General features: G+C 41.0%; 1 protein-coding gene across 4 annotated transcripts in view; it reads right to left on the bottom strand.

Moving 5' to 3' along the window:
• Positions 1-19,631, bottom strand: part of USP25 (ubiquitin specific peptidase 25) — a 135,621-nt gene that overhangs the window by 14,229 nt on the left and 101,761 nt on the right. For 2 of the 4 annotated variants that reach the window (XM_075909861.2, XM_089773501.1), the window contains 5 exons: positions 15,562-15,790; positions 12,580-12,780; positions 11,753-11,892; positions 3,730-3,843; positions 666-761 (listed from right to left, as the gene is read on the bottom strand). In XM_075909861.2, the coding sequence (XP_075765976.2) occupies positions 666-761; positions 3,730-3,843; positions 11,753-11,892; positions 12,580-12,780; positions 15,562-15,790 (780 nt within the window). The remainder of the gene's footprint in view (positions 1-665; positions 762-3,729; positions 3,844-11,752; positions 11,893-12,579; positions 12,781-15,561; positions 15,791-19,631) is intronic. The other 2 variants (XM_075909871.2, XM_075909879.2) reach the window with 2 other exon arrangements.

The raw sequence follows: 19,631 nt of genomic DNA, 5'->3' as shown, positions 1-19,631 counted from the left end.
ATGTTCCTGCGTGAAAACCCTGGAATTTTTGAGAGAAATGCTGGCAGAAGTTTGCATTTAGCCTACACTAGGAATTTATGTTGTTATAACTACATCACTTAGGGGTGTAGATTATCCACCTCCCAAGACGTAGTTCTACCGACCTAAACCCCAGCGCAGAGAGCATACGTTGACAGGTGGGCTTTTCTCATGGACACTGGTCATAGTTAATGCCTCTTGGGAAGGTGGAATACCTAGGTCAACAGGAGAAGGTCTCTTGTCAATGTCAGCAGTGTCTTCACTGAAGCACTACAGTGACACAGCTGCCATGTTGTAAATATAAACAAACCCTTAATTATGAAAAAGTGAACAGATACCAACATTATTCAAAATCACATAGCTGGTCTTAATATGACTGTCTTTGAAAATGTGGGAAACTTTTGACTAGTGGTATCACAAAGTTTTACTGTTAACATGCACCCCTTGCCTGCCCAAAGAAAAAAGAAAAGGAAAAAACACACATGTAGTAAGAATTCTAAAAGTTTCTGTCAGGACAAAAGTATGACTGAGGACTGAAACCAAGAAAAAGAAAACAAATGCCAGAATAATCATAATATGCATTAATAGGAAAAATATTCCAATAATAAAAATTAGAGGATAAGTAAAGATTGAAATGTTAGTTGTACCTTAAAGAACCCTGCTTCTGGCCCACACCTGTCATAAACATTCCTGGATTTACCTATAGCCATGATAATACCTTGCATGTTCGGGGTCAGCATGACCTGCCACAAGGGATTTAAGGTAAAAGTTTTGAATGATTAATATTTTACTCAATTAAGTCAATATGCCTTTAGACTCATGCAACATAAAGAACAACCTAATGCATGCATACAATGGAATGGTAAATGCTTCAGTTCAGTGTTAGAGTTTGTGTTTTGCAAATGACTAATATTTTTCTCTACTAGTACCAAAGCAACAACTGTAAACACCTGTTAGAATGAAGTAAGTACAATTATTCCAAATGCACTGAACACAATAATTATATGGGAAAAACGTCAAAGAAAAAAAGAGATTGTTCAGTACGGTTATTCTGCAAATACTTCAAAATTAATTAGAGTTTGTCTTATTAGCAAAGGACAAAATCAAAGTTGCTATTATTTCAAATGATAAATCCTTTCAAAATTAAAATGCTCAGTAATACAATTTTTTTATCATTTTGCCTTTTTTCCAGATGCTTCTTAATTTAATATTTGCATTATTACATATATTAAAATCAGGATCGAAGTCTCATTGTGCTAGGTGCTGCACGAACACACAAGAAAACATGGCTCTTGCCCTGAAGAGTTCACAACTTAGTTTGAATGAAAATGTAACACATTTAAACCAGCAGGAGGGAAGTAGAAAGGGAAGGTAAAGGCAAAACCAGTAAAATATGCAATTACATAGGTTAGTAATATGCTCAAATCAATGCTTCCAAATTACTTGAAAGCTCTTTTTCCTACTTATTTACAAACAAACAGCAGCAGCTCTATCTCCAAATACTCCTCAGTCACTCTAGGCATGTTGGCTAACTAATTCCTTGCAGGCATCACAACAGAAGTGAGTCTTTATGAAGAGAAGGCAGAGAGATCTGGGAATAGTTCAAAGATGGTATTCAATAGATATATGCAGAGTGTAAAAAAAGCACAAATACATTTCTGGAAGAAGCAGACAAAGGACGCAAGATTAGAACCTCTGGGAAGAAGGGGATGTGGGATGGCATTGCTATAAGACAAAGGCTCTTTAGGTAGGAGGGGCTGAGTTGTGAATGTCCTTAAAGGTGAACCTTAAAAAAAAAAAAAATTCCCCTGGAGCTTGCTAGGATATCGTAAGAACTTTCTTTAGAGCTGCATTATGTAGAACATAAGGTCACAGGACACAGATATGTAACTGTTGCATTCAGATCATAGTGGGTCTAACTTCTCATAAACACAGCAATATTAATTTAAGGTTTGTTCTCCATCCCATTCTGCCAAATTTTTCTCCCCACAATTGAGGGATACAATATGGCTTGATTTACTTACTGCTGCAATAGCTTCGTCACTTGTTCAGAACATAAGTCTAGGTGCCTTGAGTAAGCCCGCACCGTGTCCCACCTACATCCCCACTCTGAGCAAACAGGCAAGAAGCAGTGGAAAATGGGGTGGAGACTTAGCTCTTAATTCCAACACTTTAACCAGAAAATCTAAACTAAGATGGGGACATTGTAATTTGCTGCTGCTCTAAGCCAACAAAAAAACTATTATCCTTCTGGAGCAAGAGGAAAGCAGGAAGGCAACTGTTTCTCAGATGGGTGGCTTTGAGGTTCTATGCCTTCTTGGACTACTCTCCAGGGGTGAAATTTAAGTTAACCTATAAGGATTACCAGGGCTTGTTGAACTGCAGCGAGCCCTGCTCGCCAGCCGCGCTGTCTGGCGATCTGCACATGCGCAGATCACCTGAACCCTGCTCTTCCAGGTTACAATCTACTCGCCACTGGTGAGTAGACTGTATTATTTGTCAAGCCCTGAGGATTACCTTTTCCTTTCATTTACTTTTTTAATAATGATGCCATAGGAATGAAATTATGAAACAAATCAGAAATATTAAACAACATTCCCAGTGTATCCCTTTTCTCATTATACTTTTCTTCTTTAACAAGAAACTAGGGGGGCTGCACCCCCTGCTCGCTACAGTACGCCTGCCAACCCCCTCCCGCCCACTCTGGCCACTATGCCCCATCACCAGTCTGCTCCTGCACCATCCCCATTGGCCCCACACCCTGCCATCAGCCAGCTCCTGCACCCTCCCTTGCTCCTGCACCCTCTCCCAGGCCAGACATCCTATCTACAGCCCACTCCTGCATCCCATCTCCTGCCCAGATCCTGCACCCCCATCCCTATCCCATTCACTAGCAGGGGGACGGAGCGTGCATGTGGGAACAGAGGGAAGGAGGAAGCCGCGCAGCTCCCGCCTCCCCAGAGCACTGGGAAGGGGAGAAGTTGTGCAGTTCCTGCCTCCCTGCAGCACCAGAGAGAGAGGAGATGACCACATGGCTGAGGATGAAGGTGGGCAGCAGTGGCAGCATGAAGATGCAGACGACATGATGACATCACACTGTCGTCCCACAGGAACATTTATATATATATAGGGAGGATAAGTAGTAAGGAAGTTGGAACCCAAGCATTAAAAAACCCTCAAAATGGAAAAGTCAAGCCAGGAAACACAGTGGGCTGATTGTGTAGATGCGGGGTAATTATTTCCAGTACCCCAAAATAGCTGTGCAGTGTAGACATACCCTAAGCTTGGTAGATAAGATATGTAGTTTGAATCTTAACTTTACTCAACTTACGAAAGCAAGAAAATTCAGAAATTCATTTATTATTTTTACGGTTTTTTTTTAAAGTAACTTAGTTGTTCACAAATATCTTTAACGGACTAAGCTTAGCCTAAAATAATTCTCAATTTTCAATAGCTAAATAGCTAAAAGGCACAAATGTGTGCCTTTCTATAATCATTTCACACCACACAGAAAATGTGTCCACTGTTTCCATCTTTTCATATTTTCGTTGCAAATTGCAAGAGATCGTTATCACCATAAATTGCTAAACTTCTAGTTGTGCAGATATCTGTTAAGCATCACAATGTGCAAACATGCCAAAAATTCTCACACCAGCCAGCAAAAGAAAACACCAATGTAGGAACTGTGCACAAGACTGCAATCAAAGGTACCTCATCGTCATAACCACCCTCCTTTGACTCAATCACAAAAGTCCCTACATCAGGAATCTCCACTTCTACAACTCGCTGGTTAGGTGCTAGTTGAGCTGGGGTGTTATCAGAGCTCTGCAGGAAAAAATCATCGTGAGTGTGAAAGAAATCAGGAAAAAAAAAGAAAAGAAAAAAGTAATAAAGTGACAGATAAGTAAAATGATCTGTGTTGCTAGGATTTGCTAAGTAAAATGATCTGTGTTGCTAGGATTTGCTAAGTAAAATGGTCTGTGTTGCTAGGATTTGCTAGTCTTTATGGTATTAGATCACCTGCATTTTCTCACTATTAGGATTTTTGAAATAAGATTTATTCATGCATTTGAATTTAAGTAATGAATATTACACTCTGAAAGTTTCCTCAAGTCTTGGTCTTCAATTTATCTTAACATCTTTCTAGAAAAGTGATTTTGCTTTTTGCTGTAAAATTGTCATAGTAATGGTCACACCTTCTCTGTTACTGTATGACTAACATATTCTTGTGGCAATTTCTTTTTTGACGTCGGGGACAGATCTTCAGCTGACGTAAATTGTCACAGCTCCACTGAAATCAAACTGTCAGAGCTCCATTGACTTCAACAGAGCTATCAAAACTTACTTCAGGTGATGATCTGCCATAGGACTCTAATCCACGCCATTATGTGTCAGAGAAACAAAAACCTCTAACATCTGTATTCTGTTAGAAGCACAACAACTGTTTACATTCTATTAGAACCCAGAAGTTCCAATAATGAACAGGCCTCATTGTCTCAAACACTGTATAAACACAAAAGACAACAAAGTTTTTGTCCTGAAGCGCTTACCCTTGGAAGTACAGAAGCACATAAAAGGCTGAGGACATAAATACAAGAAGTCAACTACTGTGGTGGTGACTGACACGTGACTTATCAAAAGCTTTTCTAGGCTTGAGTGAGAAGGTTAATATGAGAAAGGGAGCAGAACAGAAGGAAGGAGAAGATGGCTGTGAGAAGAAAGGAAAATGAAAGGAGAAGGTAGTATCTCCATTTTTGAAGTTAAGCATGTCACATGGATTTCTTTCTGCTGTTTAAAAACACCTATGGCCTGAGAACTTCCAGAGTGGGGTAAAGCATCCTGAGCCAGCAAACAAGAACTAATCAGAAGTTGCAGTAGTAGATAGGAAGCAAATCATAAGGACACCAAACTTTTCCCTGCAAGACAATGCAATCCACATAACTTTGGCCTTGTCTTACTTGACTTTGAACTTTCAAGAGCAATAGTATTTGCCAATATGCATAAAGGAGGCCCTTTATCCACGAGATGAGGAAGCAGTCTCCTAGTGATTGAGGTCCACGTCTGCCTCTCAAACAAAACTCCTTGCACTTTGTACTGAGTGAAGAGCAAAAAAGTCCACTTCTGAAAAACTCCAGGTTAGATAAATCCTGCTGAGAACTCGTGAATCCAGCTCCCAGGTGTAATTCAGATATATCTACTAAGATGATCCACCATGGTGTTCTTAATACCTGGAAGGTAAGATGATCACTGTCTAGTTAGCTATACACCATTTCAGTGCTGGAAGTGAAGGGGAGCACAACCCACACTGACAATTGATGTAGAATATGCTGGTTGCATTATCTGTTATGACTGGGATAGATTTGGCTCTGTTCAGTGGAAGAAAGTGGAGCATACCCTTCTGCTGCAGATCACTGATGTGCAGAAAACCCTCTTGAGGAGACCACTTGCCCTGCATAATGTGTGATTTGAGCTGAGTTCCTTATCCCTAGAAAGATGGATCTGAAGTGATAGTGATGAGCGGAACCTGAAAGAAAGGAACTCCCATACAAAGTTTGGAAGGTTTCTTCCACATACTTAGGAAGTCAGAATCAATTAGAACAGAGTCCTGTCTATCTAGGTTGTGCTTGTTCGGCGTGTTAAGAGTCCTCAGCCATCCCTTTAAAATACTAGAGATGTCATCTGGCATGTTGGTTTATGAGGACACAAGTTGCCATATGGCCCTACATCTGAAGAAAATTATTTGCCAAGGTTTGAGAACTTCTGAGTCCTACAAACAGGTTTGTGATTCTGTCCAGGGGTAAGTAAGCCTTGGTTATCATGGAATCCAGAAAGCCCTATTAAAACCTATCCAACTGAACTGTCAGCTAGGGATAACCTATTTGAGATAACTGTTTAGATGTCTGAGATCTGATATTGGTCTCCATCCTCTGGTCTCCAAAATGAACACAAAGCACTTGGAATAAAACCACTCTCCCTTGTGCTGTATTGAACCTTATTCTATAACCCCTAAATGTAAAAGGGAGATGACATCTTGTCTCAGCAACTGATTGAGATGCGTCCCCAAAGAGAGAAGGGGAAGGTATGTGTGCATGCAAGAAGGGGGGGAGATGGAGGCAGGTAAGGTGTGGAGGTAAAATGGATGAAATAACTCTCTCTCATAACCTCTAAAATCCGTTTATCAGATATTATTCTCACCCATGTAGAATAGAATTGGGAAAGGTAGTATCCATGGAGGTAAAGGGGGAGACGGGGGAAGAGAGACAGGACAGTGCATTAGCAAATTCCTGTGGAGAACGTGACCAATCCATCAAAACTGTACCTTATCTAATACAGATAGCTGGGATGAAGTAGTTGTGGCAATATATGTCTTCTTTTGGAATATTTTGGTCTCTTGGCCAAAGGTTAAGCTGTGCAAGATCTTTGGGCCACCCAAGACCTGCTAAATTTCCTTTCCTTTACAAATGTATAGTTTCCAGGTGATCTAGGAGCGGCCAAGTGTGAAGGGACTCGTTGGTAGAGTCTGAAAATAATTTGTGACCCTCTACAGAAGACCATCTTTTTATGGAAGCTGCACTGCTGAAGTCAAGGTACATGTTGGATAACAGTGGAAATGGAACAAGCTACAATGTCGGCTGCATCCAAGGAGGTCTGTAAAAATGTTTTTGCCAAGAGCTGACTTCCATTTATGATCGTCTTAAATTGTTCATGGTTGTCTTATAGCAAATATCAAATAAAGACACTAAATTTGTTGTGATTCAGAGAGTGGAATTTTGATATGAGCTCCCAATGATTTGCTATCTTGAACTGTAGTATCAGTGAGGAGTATTTGAGACCAAACAGATCAAGATGCTTTTGTTCTTTGTTAAATAGAACAGTCTTGGTGTTGCACTGGCTCTCATGATTTAATGTCATCCACAATCAAGGAAATTGATGTCACGTGAAAATAAAAATTCTTAATCCATGGCCAGAACTTTTTTTTTTTTGCTTGCATTCAGAGTGTATTGTTGCAGGAGTTTGCTGGACTGTCTTGGCTGACTCTAAGAGAGCTTCATTATTTGGAAGTGCCACACATTTAGAAGATGAGCAATGTAAAATATCCAAAGGCTTATGAAGAACATATACCATTTATTTCATCAGCTCCTGGAACTGTGGAAAGTCATCTGCCATAAAAGGTGTTGGATGCATTATAGCCCATCAGGAACTATTTGCACAAGGTCCTGTATCCTTGTCAGCATTTGCCTCCTGCCCCTCCAGCTGTAGAAAGATGAGGAGTCATCTATCCTCTTTTCTCTCCATGCGGGGAGATAAGAAATCTCTCTCTGAATAAACATGAGACCCACTGGCAGTGAGTATAAGAGGTGAGGGAAAGCAATGCTTTCCCAAACTGGGAGGCATAGGCCCGCCCACTCTCCCCATGCTCCGGGGCCAGGAAGTCTGGGGATAAATGCTGCTCACTCTCCCTGTGCTCCAGGGCCGAGGAAGTTGGGTCTACATGTCGCCCGCCCTCCCTGTGCTCTGGGGCTGAGGAGATTTATGTGGGAGCCTGGAGGCCAGGCACTGTGTAGGCAGGAGGACCTGCCCCTCTGATGGAGGTTGGGCTTGGCTTCCCACGGATGCACATGGCCTCAGATACAAGGGGCAAAGCTGAAGACTTGCTTCCCCCAGACCTACATTCACCCACTGCCCATGAGGAGACCCTTATACAAAGAAAACTGTGAAAGGAATCAGATTTATTTTCCACACATTCTAATCAAGGTGGTAACTGTTCCCCTGGGGCAGTGTAAGTCAGAGAAGCAGGGGGTCCCAATTTAAAATGATTAAGAGATGTATGGTACATGTAAGGAATGGACTTTCTGGTTCATTGGAGATGAAAAGGTCTCTTAAGTATCTGAACTCCTGTAGTACCAGAGGAATTTTGGAGGTCATCAGTGCTGACTCACCTGCACTGAGGGATAAGCATGCCCAAAGATAAGACTCAGAATGTAACAGTCTCTGGCACTTAATGAAGTACTATAGTACAGAAAAATTTGATGGTACCATCTGTTTACCTGGATGTGACCTCCAGAAACAGAAGAGGTCTTTTATAGCGGGTCCTTCTTGGCAGACCGATAACTTTTAGAAGCAGTCAAACATCTTCGTGATACCAGAAGCACACAGAGCCTCAACTGCACTCTTCTTGGTTCCTGAGGTATCCGTTGCCTAAGACATCTTTGAAGATGTCTCCTTGTTGATTCCATCCAATTAGAGTGCAAATCTTTCACTATTGTACGCATGGAGGCAGATGCCTCAGCCGCAGAGGCTTTTGGTTACTAGGATTTCCAAACGGCCAAGATAGCATAAATCTTCTCCCCTGTCTGAGGATCATACCTCAGAGGGGGAAAAAAGTCTGCAATGACTCTGCAAGTTGGGAAAATACCAGCAAAAGGAAAATACAAAAACCCTAAAATGAACTATGTATAATGGTATACAACTAAGTATGTAACTACACAAAGGCAGTAAGTAGAAGCAGGTGTGTGCAGCATTACATGTTAGGTCAAAAGCAGCCGAGAAGGAAATGAGAGCCGTTCACCTTTGCAGACCTATATACTTTGGCATGGGACATGAGTATGCATACAGAGCATAAAGGACAAATGGGCACTGCTACCAAAAATCTGAACTCAAAAGTGCAGGGTACCTGACATAGAGCACCAATAGGGACACTACTTGAAGAAAAAGCATTATGTGACAGACTTAACATGAAGACATCTAGTTTTCTCAAACATACACATACAATTTCTACCTCTTACAATTAATTCATCCCCAATCACTACCTTGTAAACCACTGGGACTGTACATTTCATGCCCCTCTGAACTGAAGTATTTTTTTCCCTGCATTTATAAGTAAGTTGGTATGCATCTACAAAGTGTATCTGGAGGGAAGCCATCAGACTCAGGCAGTAGCTGGGGTAAGCAGGATATCACTCAGGACTCAAGGAGTTTCATACCCTTGTTTTGGGGGTAACACAAAGAGGTAACAAAGCACAACATATAATTTTCTGAGTCTGTTTTGCTATGATGGCATGGGTTTTTCTAATCCAGGCTCTACTATTTTATGAAACATGACAGATTGTTTTCTTTGAGGAGGCAAAAGGCCAGCTAAACATTAAACTAGGTGTATCAGTGGCAGTATGTCTTGGAGTCAAGAGTTAGATTAGCTATTGATTTTCACCACAACTCAGAAGTGTCCCTGTTCTCTTGACATCACAATGATTAAGAGATAGGAGAAAAGCACTTCTGCTTTGATTAGCAACAATCCAGGATTCTATTTCCATGTGGAATCGATCCACAGAAGTATCTTAATTCTTGATGTGAAATAGAAGTATTTATTAGTATATATACACACATATTAGGTCCTGGATCTAGTTGGGCTGATTTAGCTCTGGACAATTAGGACTCAGGAACAGTGTTCCCTTAAGCTAAGTGCTCGAGTATCCGCTCAAGAGCGATTCAGGTGCTGCCCTGCTGATCAGCAAAGGGCTCACAGTGCCCACAGCCAGCAACATGTGTTTCTATTGGTGATGCACATCCATACATACCTCAGTGCATGTAACAAATTTATTTCACTCATGGATGGAAAACATTAAAGGAATACTGCTTGGGACACATTTTTTGTTGTGTACAGGCAGTCCCCGACTTACGCGGATCCGACTTACATCGGATCCGCACTTACGAATGGGGCTTTCTCGCCCCGGAGGTCGAGGTAGCGGATTGCTACCTGCGAGCTCCGGGGGCGAGAAAGCCCCGTTCGTAAGCTGCTCCGGTGCCCCTGGTCTGCTGGAGACCGTCTTCAGCAGACCAGAGGCACCGGGCGGGTTCCCGCGCTTCTGAGGCTTTGCCAGAGCAAAGCCTCAGAAGCGCGGGGAACCCGCCCCCTGCTGCCGCTTGAGTCCCGGTGCCTGTGGTCTGCTGGGGACCGTCCCCAGCAGACCACAGGCACCGGGACTCAAGCCACAGCCGCGGGGGGGTCCCGCGCCTCTGAGACTTTGCCAGAGCAAAGCCTCAGAGGCGCGGCACCCCACTGCCGCTGCGGCTCTGCTCCCCGTGTCCCTGGTCTGCTGGGGGGGGGAGGGGCGCGGCTAGTGTGCCCCCTCCCCAGCAGACCAGGCTTTTGTTTTGGACCCTGGAGCAGAGCAGCTGGGGCGCTGCGGATTGGTCCTGCAGCGCCCGCTCTGGGCACTACTGGACCAACCCGGCAGCACCCCAGCTGCTCTGCCCCAGGTCCTGATTCAGCCGCTGCTGGTCAGTTTCAGCAGTGGCTGAATCAGGACGCCTGGGGCAGAGCAGCTGGGGTGCTGCTGGGTTGGTCCAGTAGCGACGAGGAGCGGTGCTACTGGAGCAACTCAGAAGCACCCCAGCTGCTCTGCCCCAGGCGTCCCCAAGTCAGCCGCTGCTGAAACTGACCAGCGCTGACTACAGGAAGCCCGAGGCAGAGTTGCTCTGCCCCAGGATTCCTGGAATCAGCGCCGATCAGTTTCAGCAGCAGCTGACTTGGGGAAGCTTGGGGTTCTTAAGTTGAATCTGAATGTAAGTCAGAACTGGCGGTCAGTTTCAGCAGCGGCTGAATCTGGATGCCAGTTCCGACTTACATACAGATTCAACTTAAGACAAACCTACAGTCCCTATCTTGTACGTAACCCGGGGACTGCCTGTACTTATAAGAATGCATGAACTTTGCACAAGCCCAACTTGTTCATTCACTGCTCCATGATGACTCACTAAGCCATAATGGGAAAATAATAAATAGTAAACTGATACATTTTACATTCTTTTGATTTAAAAAAAACCAATTATTTCAATAAACTTGCACGGGCTTTCAAAATGTCTGTCTATTCATGCAAAAATATTTGATCAAATACTTGTACCTACAGTTGGTAAAAGAATATCTGCTGAATGGAGAATTCATTGAATTTTAGCTTTATTAAAAATTCATGAAGCAGACTCATTATTTGTAATTCTATTCAGTACTCAAAATTACTTGAATACTGTCTGAAGTGAAGTACTGGATGTCTTTAGAGGATTCACAGAAGAAGTAATTATACAATATTCTGGCTGGTATAACACATGTATTCTAACTTAAATATATACATATAATGAATCATGAAGGCCTGTTTCAAAGATGTGTGAATTCAAGTACTACATCCTAGAACAGGATCCTAGTTCAGAAAGAATTCAAGCATTAGTAAATGAAGTATATTCAGGCTTCCCTCATCCCAGTATTCAACTAACGCTATGTGTATCCTTCTTAAATACAGTGTTTAATCTTAAAAACTACATCAACTGATGTAGCCTCTGACACTGACAGCTCAAAATCCTCAGATTTTTAAAAAACTTTTAATATTTTAGTTTTCTGGGTGGAATACTACTTTATATACTCCTGTAGCTAGGCTATTCACAATTTCAAAAAACTATTAATTATAAGTGGACAAAAACACATCTGTGACCATTATTAAACAAACAACATACTGTACTTTGTAAATAAGTGTGATAACATACAATGTATATACGTTGCTCGTTTTATTCTATGATCAGCCTTTAGGTATACTCCATTTCTTCTGGACAGCGTATACAGGCTGAACAGACTCTAAGGAACAGTTAACACTCTCTTCAAGGGAATAATTTTTTCTTTATCAAATATTATACCTGTCACTTGCAAGATAAGAAGAACGAGTATTAAAAAGCTTGAAAATATCCTCACCGTTTGCATGACAGTTTCAGGACTTCTGTCTTCTTGTTCAGCTAATGCTTTAGTGATTGCTCGTACAGAATCTTCTTTCAAATGCTTTGAAAGATCAGTTCTTGATGGCTGATCTAAATACTCTGGTTCTCCTGCTTGAACTTAGTGACAAAAAATGTAAGATGAGCAATTCCATATTCTTAACATAGCTACGTCTATCAGTGTTATTTGGATTAAAAAGAAACTTGCACAAAAATGCAAGTTACGTCAAATAATGCAGACATCTGCTTTAGATCAATGTTCAAAGTTAGTTCCATCTTTTCCAGTTGAAGAAAACACTGAACTAGTTTTAGGATTAGAAAAGTCTAAAATCAAATTTAACATATGTGAATTGGCATTAAGACCAGTTCAAGCTGAACCCAGTATCCATATTCAGCCCTGGGCTGTCTATGGGTGAAATTGTCTTCCGGAATCTTCTTGTGGGACTGTGGCATAAAATATCTAACCATTTAAATCTAAAATATTAATATTGCAAAATGCATTACAAACAATCAATAAATTTTACTTTTCAAACAACTAAGACAAATCCCTTTCCATTTTAATGTAGAATCTTTACTTGGGAAAATAAAAAACAGGCTCATGTAACCATGAAGGTAAGCTGTGAAGGCTCATTGTTTAACCATGTACACGGTTACACTTCCAAATCCCTACTCCAAATGTCTTAATTTTATAGAACTCAATGTAAAAAAAAAATTCAAATTTAAGTAAAATAGTTCAGTATCTTCAGAGATAGGATAGTTTACACCTGTGTTTTTTTATGCTGTGGAAAAACAAACATGCAGACCAACCTGGGGCTGACGAGGGTGCTGGCATCCTAGGTGTCTGAGATGCTAACAACTTTTCCTGTTGTGCTTTCTGAGCAAGTTCTGCATCCCATTCTTCTAGCTCTTTTTCAAAACGCTTATTGTCTTCCTTGACGTAGTCCTTTAAATCAGGAGGCAACGTATCCATTCCAAGCAGCATCTGACCGGTTTCCTTATTAAATTCTTCTGTAAAACAACACAACTGTATGTGTTTCACAGAATAATGAAAGGCAACAGAAATGCCTGTGGATGAAGAACATTCAGAACAAGCATTCTTGAAAGCTGAGAAAGTAATGAAATAAAAATTATGCCTCACATTTTTTCCATTTGTCAAATGCCAGAAGCTTACTTACCAGGAGGTGGAGTTAATGTAGCATATTGTTTCTGCAAATTTAAGTCACACACTTTGACACCATAAGCTCATTACCACCTAGAAAGACAAACCTCTGGGTCCATGTGCAACCTATCAATCAAAATGTTCACAGTAAAAACACATACAGGACTGTGGCCCAAATGCTTTCCATTCTGCTTGGTCATAATACTAACCAACTTCCTGAGGAAACGAGGAAGAAGAATGGGCATGTGTGGACCTGCAAAGGCAACTCATTATGAGCATATTAGCTACAGGGAGTAAGTTTGCTTTCTAATTTAAGAATGGTCTCTGCAGACTACTAACTACTGTGGGATTAATTAGCTGTAATCATTCCCTGACCCAGAACCTAAAAATTCGTTAGCCTTGCACAGTCACACTTGGAGGCCAATGAAGCCTGTGACAGCAGGCCTCAAATCCGGGCTCTAGAAACGTCAAGGCTTATTTTGATTCTTATTTTTAAGTAAGGGAGTTTTCTAACTTTTTAAAAAATAGCCTTAAAATGTAAAGCTATATAAATCTATTACTAGGCTTGGAAGCCTGACGCTAAATTGTAACCAAAAGATCCAAGTTCTTCATTCTAGAAAGTGAGGTTTTGCAGATGCACATAATCCATAACAAGTGGTTTCAAAAAATCAAAGGACTAATTTGTTAAAATCCGGATGAAGAGAAAATAGTAAAGGTTCTCTCCCCATCCACCTCACTCCCTCCCAGGCCTGGCAAAACCTTTAATCCAGCAAACCCTGTTTCCCAGGGTTGCCAAATAAAAGATGTTCAAGTGTATTTATAAAAAAGAGGATTGAGGAACCAATAGTCTGATACCACAACTTATTAAGAATATGATTAAAGATACATCATAGACAAGTGGTTAGACAAGAAATGTAAGGTGTAGAACTGCTCTCTGTCATGTATTTGTGCAGTGACCATTTGTGTTCCTGTAAGAGTATATGCATACCCTCCCTGGTCGCTGTTTCTGGTTAGACATAATTTAATGAAACAAGGGATGTGTTACCAAGGCATGTCATCTTAAAAGACAATTTTCAAAGTACGTAAGTTTTACCTGGTCTAATTGAGACTGACCAATCAGGGGCTGATCCAACAATCAAAACTATGGATAAATTGGCAAATACATTGCTTCAGCACCACCTAACGAACATTTCTGGCTCTGGACTCATGGGTGTTTGGTAAATGATAAATGCCAGTTAGGAGAGGGTTGAATGAAAAGGCTGCTACTATATTCCTTTGCTTTGTTTTTCATGAGAAAGAACTCAAAATGTAAGTTAAATAAGAAGTGCTTATTTAAATAGTTGGCAACAAACCTCAGTTTTTTTATACACCATGAAAAATACGTAAGTGGATGAAGGTACAAAAAATTCTTGAGACCAATGTAAAAGTGACCTATTTTACAGCTTTCAGCATTAAAAGTTTTGGTTTTGCCTTCTGGTGTTTTGATAAGCCTATGCCCTCACTGTGACTTCTTGCAAACATTTTATTTTGCTATTTTAATAATGCTGAAGCACTATGACTTTATTATACTGAGTATTCAGGAGGGGTAGTATATTTTGCCATCTAGAAAAAATAAACATTGATAACTATGAGCATAAGTAAACACTTGACTTTGCACTGATTTTTTAAAAACTAATATCTGATGTCACTCCACAGAGTAACTATCTTTAGGGTTATAACTTGGGCAGTGCTTTATCTAAACGCCTACACTATTCTTCAGATCATCTACAGCTAAGCAATGTTCAGTTATTTCATTGTATAAAGCAGGATATCATTGCTGAATTTGTACTGAACTCCGTAGGAATGTGGGGAATTCGGGGAGAAGCAGCAGCTTAGTTTTCTTTGTACTCAACTTTAAATGCATATGTGACGTTCTAGTCAACAGTAGTCTCTAAAACATGGTTTACAAGTTGTACCTCCAAAAACCAGGACTCTCTGGTCCAGCAACATCCCTCGTCCGGCAGGACCTGAGATGCTCCCGGACCTGAGAGCTCGGGAGCCTAGGGATCCCAGGGCAAGAGGGCAGCTGGAGTCAGGGCAATGGGGTCGGCAGCCCAGGACTGAGAGCAGCACAAGACTGAGGTGGAGTTTCCTGGAACCATACAAGGAATGCAAGGTCAGGGCACCACAGCAGCACCCGGGGGCACGGGGCTGGAATTGAGCACAAGCTCCGGCTCCTGCCCTGCAACTGCAGGAGCCAGAGCCTGTGCTGCCCAGGGAGCCAGCAGCAGCTGGGCAAGCAGCCCAGCCAAGTTGGGGATGCAGGGGGAGGTAGGGTGCCTTTTGCGGCAGCCTGACAGTGGCAGGCAATGGGCTTGGGCCTGGTGGCAAGGGACCTCCTCTGGTCTGGCAAGTTTTCTCGTTTGGGACCAGGCAGTTCCCAAAGGCATTGCATCAGGGAGGTCCAACCTGTATGACTTTGCATGTAAATGAGATATGAAGAGTTTAAATTTGAAACACTTACTTTCTGCTAAAATTATATTAGCTATAGTTCAAATATTCAACAAAGCAACAATGGCTCAGGAAATCGACCCCTTTAGCACAACTTCAACATATTGTATTTCATGCTGAATATATACCCCCAACATTACCTTGTATCAAGAATTGCTCTTTGTCATTGATATACATTAAACAATATGCACTGGCATTCCTGTAACCACCAAAAGAGTCACGTTCCAACTCCTCCCAAGTTGACTTGGTCACAGAAATATCATTATATTTCATCCATCTCCTCTGGTTGTGGTCATATATATATGCCCAGTAGTGTCCTGCATTAGCTTGGCCTTCATGAACAAGTACAGCATGTAACCGATAAGGAACCTAAAGGAGAGAGAAAGCATAATTTAAATGTTATTGCCATTACAATATGAGAAGGTTACTTACTATAATTGAAGGTTCTTTGAGAAGTGTGCTCTATATTAGGATTCCAGATAGGGTATGCACGTGTACCCTATAATGAAACTGCAAATATGTTCATAGAGATGTCTATTAACACTTAAAAGCTGGCTCCCCATGAGCACCGGCTCCTACTCCCCCTGCCTGGCTGCCTCTGTCTCAGAGCCAGCAAGGGGGTCAGGGGAGTATATGTAGTCATTTGGATTGACTGATTAGCCCAGTCTTATTGGTTAATTGTTTACACAACTATACGCTAACATCCCTAGTCTAAACACCTTGCAGACATAGAATGCTAACTAATTACCATCTTTTTCTTGCAATGCCTATGGCAGAATTTGAAAACTTTTAGAAGTAGAGATGAGGACTCTGCATTGTGCAGGGGGTCAGACTAGATGATCAAAATGGTCCCATCTAACCTTAAAGTCTATGAGTCACGACTACAACAGCAACAGTATTTCAAAATAACTGCATCTACACAGCAGGCAGTTATTTCGAAATAATGCTGAACTACTGTCAAGTGGAGGACTTCATACTCTAACTTCTGTAACCCTCACTGTATGAGGGGCAAGGGAGTCAGCGGAAGAGTGCTCTATTTCGAAGTAAGTGCTGTGTAGATGCTCCCAATTTCAAAATAAGCTATGCAACTGATGTAGCTCAATTTGCGTAGCTGAATTTGAGTTAAGCCCTGCTGTATAGACGCACCCTGAGAGATCATAAGAGTAGACAGAGAAGGAAGAATTATCTATTTTACCTTTAAAAAGCTATAGGAAAAAATAGTAAAGGTATTTTTCTTTAAATACAAAGGGGAAAATATCAATTCTAAAAATAGCACAAAATATAATTACTACCATTAATCCAAGAAGAAATTTTTAGAAGGATTGAGGATGTTAATGAATGGCATTTTAGTCTAAGGTAAGCCATATAACAAGAAGAGAGGAGGAAATCCTAATGCTATTCATAGAACAATCTTGAGCATTAAAAGGCAGCCAGATATTAAAATTGAAAGCTCTCTTTAGGATTTAGATCCTAATAGTAATAAATCTAAGAGTATATATCTGTGTGAATGTGTGCCGGATTTCTGTTGCACACGTCTTGAAAGCTATACTATTGCACCTGGGGACTTCAAGATCAGTGTTTGTGCTATTGATAAAAATATCACTTATGACAATGACTTGGGATATTGATAAAAATATCACTTATGACAATGACTTGGGATATTGGAATGTTCCCTGCAGTAATTCCAGGATTTTTACTTGCCCCTAGTATTCCGGGCTGCCATTCTCAAAACACTAAAACTCCAGCCTTATAAACAGACCAGTCACCCACACCTGTCATTTGGAACCACAAGTACACAATGAGATAGTAGAAAAGAGGTGAGGGGGAAGGACAGCAAACACAGTACATTACTACTGTTAAAGGTCAACTATTAAATAAAAAGAAAAGATTTGACGAAATGAAAAAAGATTGGACAACATAAGGACATTTTCTATGCTTGTTTTATTTAAATTAGATGGTTAAAACTAGCATTTTTCTTGTGCAGAATAGTTTCAAACTGTATTAAATCAATGTTCAGTTGTAAACTTTTGAAAGAACAATCATAACTTTTTTGCATAGTTACGAATATTTCGGAGTTACAAATAGCCTCCATTCCTGAGGCATTTTTAACTTTAAGGTTCTACTACGTAACAGCTTCTTTGAGTTATAAGTTATGCAAACTCCCCCAAATTGCAAGGCTGCTTCACAACTTGCCAGTAAGAAGAGTGAAGAAAATGAAAGGTGGTATCCATTCCTGAGACCAGAACATTGCCCCCTCTAAAGCCCCCAAGTGCTAGCAATCCCAGCTGAAAGAAGTTTAGCAGTCCTCTGAAACAACTGTCCTAGGTGGAAAAGCACATTGTTCAAACACAGCTGTGTTTGGAAGAATTTTTTAAAATGGAATACTGATATGCAGATTAATTAGAAAGACTAATCGGGAGACCACTGTATGCCTTTCTGATGACATTTCTTCCCCACAGCATAGCACACTACAACCCATGGGACTGGGGTTTTAATTGAGTTTTAAATAAAATTGTGCTAATTGGGTTAACTTCAATCCCTCTTTCTCTACCTCAGGCAAACCAACTGCCAGAACTGTTTAGTATGATCAAGGAATGTTAATTGCAGCCTTCCACGAAGAGATATATAGTGCTAACAAATGAATTCTGAACCAGTAGCTGTATCTCACAATAAACCATTATTGGTTCAACAGCAATTAATGATACACCACCACACACAAACTATGTAATTAGCATTAAACATTCATGAGGTAACTACCAATCTGTGTAACAAGAGTGAGGCATCTACAGAAAGGAAAACTTCCAAAATGTTATACCTGCCCCCCCCCCCCCCTGCCTTTCTGGCACACACTCATTTCCTTTCAGCATCAGACTGAGCTAACAAAGCAACAAAAGTACACTGACATAGTGGAAGAAATAAAGAAAGGAGAATTTAATTGCATAATCCTGATAACAGAAAAGGCATGAATTATCAAGATTTGCAAATCTAATTAGGGATTTTGGGTGCCCAGCTTGAGAAATTTTCTCTCTACTGTCCTGTACAACATACATATGCAGTCATGAAGTGAACTGGTAAGAAAGATTCATGTACTGGCAATAAGCAGATACACAGCTCTGCTTTTCCTGCATCCTACATGACCACACTGTGACACTGCACCCAACATTCTCCATGGAAATACGCTTATGAATAGAAATATGTATGACTGGAAGATGTTTTGTACAAAACACATCCCTTGTAACATATTAGAAAAATTATGTGCTGCATATGTATATTGTATTTGTGTGCATGTACCATTTCTAACGTCAAATACAGGAATATCAATTACAAACCCATTTACTAATCTAGACATGCTAAAAGTGAGGGTCATTAAGAGTATTTCAGAAACTTGATGGCTCATTGATAAGGACAATGAACTGTAAAAGGGTTTGCAAAAAAAAAAAAAAAAAAAAAAAAAAAAAAAAAAAAAAGTTCAGTAGCACCTTACAGACTAAAAGATTTAATAGGGCATTACCCCACCCCTGAACCTTATGCTCTAATAAATCTTAAGTCATTCAGGACTCCTCAGTTTTCTACAGATACAGATTAACATGGCTACCGATTAACAGTGCTACTCTACTGAGACTTGTAAATGGGTTTGTTTTTCCTATGAACCAGCCAGAAGGAGCTTAGCATTCCACAAGGACATGTGTTTACATCACCTGATGCTGGAATCCATTTTGGATGCTGTACTTTTCCACTGGAAGGTGAAAATAGCTTCAACTGCATGCAAAGGATCCCCACGCTGGGGAAAATCTATATAAAGGTACAAAGCCGCACAACAGGAGCTCCTACCACCACATGCCAGGCCACTCCTGCTTATCACTCAAAATGACTTTTGTAAACATATATGACTGAACAGGGGAAGGATTAGGCCCAAGTTGGGAGGTTTAGGTAAGCGCCTTCCAGCCAAAGCATGCCTTTGGCACCCCTGCCCCCCATACAACAAGTCACATTCCAAAACCTCTGCACCGCCAAACCCCACGCCAGGTCACAACTCCCTCAGAGATCCTGCACCCCCATCTTTACCCCTCCTCTACCCCCACAACCCTATTTCCTGACCTAGGTCACAACTACCTCCTTTACCCAAACTCCCTCTCAGACTTCATACAGTCTCCTGCACCCCAGTCCCTTAACCCGTGTGCCTTTCTGCACCCAACCTCCATCCTATACC

Source organism: Pelodiscus sinensis, chromosome 1 (genome assembly GCF_052426305.1).
Source record: "Pelodiscus sinensis isolate ZL-2025 chromosome 1, ASM5242630v1, whole genome shotgun sequence".
Lineage (NCBI taxonomy): Eukaryota > Metazoa > Chordata > Testudines > Trionychidae > Pelodiscus > Pelodiscus sinensis.
Note: the sequence above shows the minus strand (reverse complement) of the source record. Positions and strands in the feature narration are given on the sequence as shown.